This window comes from Atta colombica, unplaced genomic scaffold, assembly GCF_001594045.1.
Source record: "Atta colombica isolate Treedump-2 unplaced genomic scaffold, Acol1.0 scaffold97, whole genome shotgun sequence".
NCBI lineage: Eukaryota > Metazoa > Arthropoda > Insecta > Hymenoptera > Formicidae > Atta > Atta colombica.
The window spans coordinates 560066-567023 of NW_017259591.1; the positions used below are offsets into that span (position 1 = coordinate 560066).

At 31.4% G+C, this 6958-nt stretch overlaps 1 protein-coding gene across 13 annotated transcripts in view; it reads right to left on the minus strand.

Moving 5' to 3' along the window:
- LOC108693768 (disks large 1 tumor suppressor protein) overlaps nt 1-6958 on the minus strand; it is a 678647-nt gene that overhangs the window by 129496 nt on the left and 542193 nt on the right. For 9 of the 13 annotated variants that reach the window (XM_018202900.1, XM_018202896.1, XM_018202889.1 and 6 more), the window contains one exon: nt 1884-1979. The exons of the other annotated variants lie outside the window; for them this stretch is intronic. In XM_018202900.1, the coding sequence (XP_018058389.1) occupies nt 1884-1979 (96 nt within the window). The remainder of the gene's footprint in view (nt 1-1883; nt 1980-6958) is intronic. 13 annotated transcript variants of the gene reach the window in all.

A 6958-nucleotide genomic window follows, 5' to 3' on the forward strand; every position in this document is an offset into this window, starting at 1 on the left:
AACTATATAGTTATTAGTTGTGACGATATAACAGTTCAAAATAAAGAGACTTCGCGTTTCTTCTTTTCTGTCAAAGCTACTCCTTAACGATGGAAAAGTCGACAGGTGTTCCTACGATCTTGTTTATGTCCCACAGTTTTTTTCCTTTCTTTCCGTTCCTCTTTTCATTCCCACCATCACTTTTGCGGAGCTATTCGACGCACTCTTATCGCATAAAGCTGGTCGTGAAATCAACGAGAAAAATGGTTCTGCGATTTTCCTCGCTTGCATCACTTCCAACTTCGTCACGATGGCGTTCTTTTCCTCTTCTACCAACTGTTTTTGCAAACTGTTTTTCCTTTTAGTGCGCTACTACTCTCCGTTTTTCCACCGTCCGCAAAGCTTTTCCGCGACGTTTCGTTTCGCGTCGCAACGGCGTTACAAGGAAAAATGTAATAAATGGTTTCTATTCGTTAACCGTCATAGGTAGAATAGAAGCTTTTTCTGTTTTCTAAACACATCAACGTTTCTAAAATAAATATGAATAAAAAAAAAAAATGTTTGTAATTCGTAGAAATGTTTGTAATTCAACAATAAATTTCAACAATAATTAAATTGATGCAAATTCAGTAACATTCATATATGCCTGTGTATCGTTTGTGTAAATATTGTTTTTGTATTATAACTGAGAAGAATCACACGATATTAACATACATGCCAATTCGATTAATTTACGATAATACGCATCGTTTCACCAGTATTCAACAATTTATACCGTCGCTCGGAACACACAGCGTGATACTCTTAAGTATTCATAATCTACCTCGTTTCTGCTCGACACGAAATTATTCAGCATGGCGTATTCATATAAACCGAGAGTCATCTCGCAATTCAATTCAATTCCGCCGTTAATTAACTCAGTATCCAATATTGTATGTAATTGGTATACGAGTGCTTTACGAGCTATTGTTCTTATAAATTGAACAATTGGAAAGGTGAATGCAAAGATAATAATATTCTTTCTTTTATGCATCGCCTATATTATTGTGTAATTATTACCTACTAATATTCTAGAAAATATTATAATTGCGTTTTTTAGCATTTATGAATGGTCAAATTATTCGCTATTGTCAAAATTTGTTAAATTTAATTTACTGAAATAAATTAAATAAAGAAATGTGGATGTGAATTTTTTAATCATTCATCCGTCATTTCAAAACGGTTTTTAAAAGTTCTTGAAAAAAATATAATAAATCGTTATTAAAAATTATTTATTAAATATTGCATCGTCCAAAAAAATCTTGAATCATCGATAAAAAAAATTTTTAAGTGACCAATCGAGCATTTAATAAAATTTATGGAGAAGTTATACCACCTGCGATCGTTAAGAATACTATATCATGAATTATGTCTAACGCAACTCTTGCATACTCATGCCTCCAAGGCTCTTTCGTAAAAAATCCCAAATTGAAACACGTGAGTAGTAAATACAAGGTCACGACATTTAGAAACTCATTCTGAGCTAAAGAATCGATTATATGTAGACGATTATATGTAGTGACTGAAACTTGACATTGTTTTTGTTTCAAAAGAGAAAATATTTTAGTACGTTATAAAAATACATATCTTATTATGAAAAAATTAAAAATGGTTGGAAACTTCAATAAGAATATTTTATATAGCAATAAAATATCTTTTAAATTCCTAGACTTATCATTAACAAAAAATCAATTTTATCGATTAATTTTAAATATATATTTTAAAGAGAAGTCCTTATAGTAATTTCAAATTAATCAACGCAATTTTATCAGGGCACATAATTATTTTCGAAAAGTCACAATCGCTGATTTAAAATCGCGAAAAGTCATCGTCGAGATGTAAAAATTCGATTCAATATGACTCACCGTATCGAGATTGAATAGGCTCGAAACCTTCTTCATAATTTGCGACTTCTTCTTTCTTCTAGAAGTCATCTTTCTGTTGTTTCTATCGCGATTCCACTAAGAAAGATGTTTTAATCCAATTAATCCAATTAATCCCGTCGCTCAAATCGCATCAAGGCACATCTTCTCGCTCTTCTTACAAAACGCACAAAACTGCACAGCACAGGATAGGTCGAATAGCATATGGTCGAATAAGTAATGATATTTGTGGTTTAACGGACGAACGTGCGAAGGACACGAGGAATTTACATTTATTTGATTTCCCACAACTTTACGATTGCGCATAAACTTCGAATTCATTAGATTGATTTATGTCGAAGAAAAGAAGATTCCTTATTCACTGAAGTTGCATTTACCACATTAAATGAAGTCTTATCACAATTAAATAATTAGCTAAATAGAAGAATTTTTTTAACAGCAAAACTGCAAAAATATATTTTTAAATTATTAAAAAATTTGTTGTTACTATCTTTATTTCACAAATTACGATATTAAATCGTTCACTTTTGTTAACTACTCGCTTTTTCACTGAATTACTACATGTTAGTCCAATTTAATAGGAAGCACGGATATCCCCGAGGATATAAAACGAGGTTATAAAACGCTGCTAAATTCTTTAAAAATTCGAAGGCAAGGAGCGATGTCAAAACAGTTTGAACACAACGAAATGATACACAACATTATCTACGTGTTTCTGTTTCCAAGTCACGTCAAAAAATGTCTTTCCGTATGTTCCTATTCTATCGTGAGAATCGAAAAAGAAGCGATAACTGACAGCAACATGAAGGACTCACGTCTGACTCATATCTGTAGTTCTAATTATCTCTGGCTGGCAGGTGTACAAGGCAAGATATCGAATTTCGATGATGTGAAAAATAGGACACATCTGTCCAAACTTTAAATTTTATTCGATTATGATTCATTTTAATGTGTCATTTAACTTTAATCGAGTTAATTTACTTTGTATCTTTTTCTAATGTTCGTTTCTATATCAATGCAGATTAACTTTAATTTTAGTACAACTTACTCTTATTTTTTTAATTCTTACATTGAGAAAAATGTTTTGTATGATACAGTGACTTACAAAAACTCTGTTATTCTTAAATTTAAAATTTTTGTTCTAATAAAAATTTGGTTACAATAATCAAATTTTTATTAATACTTCTCAAATGAACACTTCTTCAAATAATAATTTGAAACTAACAAATTTTTTTAATTAAAAAAGATGAGAAAGTTTTTGTAAGTCACATATCATGCAAAATATTTCTTTCAGTGTAGTACTAGAAAAAGAGTTAGTTGAATAAAAATTAATTAAAACTCTAGACTGTAATAACGGTAAAAAACGGGCATAAATCCTAGAATTAAAAGATAAAAAATAAGTTAAACTGATTTAAGTTAATCTACATTGATAGAAATAAACATATGTACAACAAGTCAGCAAGAAGTTTTACGTATTTTTCAACCGTGTAAGCACATTTATTTTAATTTAATACTTGTGAAAAATAATTATTAATAAGCAACAATAAATATCATTATATAACATGTGAATACACAACTGAGTAATAAGATAGGCTTATCAGTCTGAGATGATAGTCATAGTATGCTTAAATATTTCTGTGTGAATTTATAGATACATTCATCTAGTTCTGTGTGAATTTATAGATACATTCATCTAGTTCTGTAAATGTGCCAAAATAATTTTTAGTCTTGAAACTTGAATAAGCTAAAACTGGATAGCAATATCACAAATTAAATTAACAAATAATTTTATGATATTAATGCTAATAAATATTTTAAAAAGTTTAAAAATAATTTATTACAAAAAATATCGCCTTAGACAAGATACAAATTCTGATTTCCCTGTGTTGACGAGTGTCTTTATCAATTCGACTGCTAAAATAATTATTTTTTGTTTTTTAAGATGCTTTGATTAGCATTGACACACATATTAAATTGCTTATTAATTTAATTTGTAAAATTCCAGTTTCAAGTTTAGAATTACATTTCAAGACCGAAATTTATTTCGATGTGCAATTCACAAAACTGGATATGTATTCACCTCAAAACATTATTCAAGCATTAATTATTAATAATTACCACTAAATCATAATAAACAAAGCGTATAATGAACGAGGATCACTCGATAAATATATTAGCCAGAGATATAACTTTTCATACTAAATATTTATTGTTGTATTTTCTCGGCGCGCGCGATAAGCGAAAAAATATACGCCCTACGCACCTGCGTATCGTACGAGTGACCCAATTGATAAATTTCAGGGACGTCGGATTGCTCTGCTTCGAAGAATAATTAATCTGAATAGCATACGTGAAACTGTTTTACTATGCTCCAACTGATTCTTCGGCGGCGAAATCGATTATCGCTTGTCACGGAACGATATTATTATTATGTTACATGAATAAAACGGAACAAATGTTTTTACTCTCGCATGTATTGGACAAAGCATTTCATGGAATGCGTATATTGGAAAGCTTAATTATATCGACAATCAAAATTAATATCAGATAATTCTAATTTCAATCTTAATCGATTGTATCTGCTATAGAAATCAACGCGACAGCCGTTCGTTTCAATGTACATGTCTCTCATTAATTTTCTACGATAATTACTATCTGCGATTTAATGCAAATGAAACGTATTGCGCGCGTGAGAAAGGCCGTCGAACAAGAATGAAAGGTGACCGATTTTTGCGGAGTATGCGGGTAAAGGTTAACGGACGATCTCTTGTCGAAGAGAATGCACTCTCTTTCGACTCGACCAACTAAATTGCAACGCCTGAGGCGATTGATCAGTGAAAGTGCGCCACGAATAGTCATCGGCGAGTTTTTCGACAGCAGAGGAAAGCTCGAGGCAACAATAATGATGAAATAAGACATATAAAAATCAAATGTCAAAATCGAGTCAATTATTTCCGGAAAGACAACGTGATATTGAAGAAAAAAATCTATCATTTATTTAGAATTCTAGCAAAATTCAAATAAAATAAAAAAAAGAATCAAATGAAATATAAAATAATCAAATAAAATATAATGAAATAAAATATAATCAAATAAAGTATAAAATTGATAAAATTATGTGATTTTTAAATCGTCGTTTTTACGACTGTTAATCTTTATTCAATAAGGACTAACACATATGATTCTTCGTTTACAAGAACGATTGCAAATCTCAAGCAGCATGAAATTGAGTTGCGACGAGTTAGCGAGGAAAACAAACGCGCTAGAAACCTATTTGTCTAAACTGGTCTTTATAACAGCAATGTTCACGTTTCACGTCACGTTCCACGTTGTCCGCAATGCAATTGAAATGCTACTTAATGCCACAGGAAAATTTCCGGCATACCGAGTGTCTATCGCGGAACGACATCACACTGCAATCGATTGTCAATTAAATCATCGTTCCCAGATTTTTTAGAGAAGATTACGCGATGCTAGATTACACAATGCGTTTTCATTGTTCTCAAAGAGTATTCCTGTCTCTCAAGGAAATGACTGTGTAATTGTATATGATAGAGAAATATGATTCAGAAATCAGAAATTTTAAAGGAACTTCAAGAATTCCTTCTCCAAATTTTTCTTATCTTTATAAACAGCAAGATTTCTTATCTGTAATTATATTGTAGATACTTGTAGACAATTACAGATACTTATACTCTCGAAATCTGAATCAGTGGATAGTCATTAATTACCCAGGCATACTTTGTACTGATAATCAGTAAAGTTCAACTAAAAAAGGAAGAATGCAATGTTTGAGCATTATATAATTAAAATATCGATATTACGTTAATTTCATAATCTTCCAATACTATATTCATTGAATTTTAGCACTCAAACAAGATTAGTTAGATTACATCATCAAGATTAGTTAGATTAGGAATCTCGCATTTCATTCACTGATTACTAGTGGCATACTTGGTACTGATATCAGTGATTATCCACTGATTCAGAGTACATTGGAGAGTACATTTCATACAAATTTCTTAATTTTATAATACCAGAATACATATAATTAATTTAAATAGAAACATAAATTTATTTTCTTGGCTCCAAAAATAAATCACAAACAGATTACCGGTGTGAACTGCAGTAATTATTAATTTATATCTCCATATTAATTAATTTTTTTTTAACTATCATTTTTTCCACTTTTTATTTCATACTTATAAACTAGTAACTAACACTGTTTCGGAAAGGCTCGTATACTGTACCCTGTTCAAATTGATCACAATTACTAGAATAAAGCTGAATAATACATGACAAAAATAACATGAAAGTGACTTTTCATTTTTCCCGAGACATGCAAGAATTATTAATGATTTTTTTATCTTCTCGCGATTTTCTGCACTCGAATTGTTTCGGATCACCGCGTAGATGACGGCAGTGCGCCAGCGTACGCGCGTGCTCGTGCGTGCGCGCGCGGATATCGTAAACAGGTTGTCTATCCGTCTCACTTCGGCGCAAGGAGAGCGTACACCCGCCGTATGGCAGACTGTCGCCGACGAATAGCGATCGTGCGCCCCGGGAAAACCCCACGATCTCATAACGGCCATTTCCACGTGGACGTCCCACGCGCGCGTATTTCCCACGAGAGGTAACTCCGATGTTCGATCGGAGGAGGAACTGTTGCACGCGTTTATCATTATTGTACAATTGTTACACGTATACCTATACGATCATTGCGTATGAAATGTCATTCCCAATAATGTCATTCCTAGTGATCATCAATCAATTTTCAAGGAAACAATATACGTAATCTAAGAAAATCACTAATAATTCTTGCAGTCTCGGGAAAAATGAAATATCACTTTCATGTTATTCTTGTCATGTATTATTCAACTTTATTCTAGTAATTGTGATCGATTTGAACAGCGAGTATTATATTTTGTTTTTTCAATTATACGTATAAAAGTACGTATTAGTCCTTATTGGATTGGAAAATTGAATCATAAAAACGCGATCAATTAGATTAAATTACTGAATTATTATTTTTAATAATTTATTATTTTTAATAATTA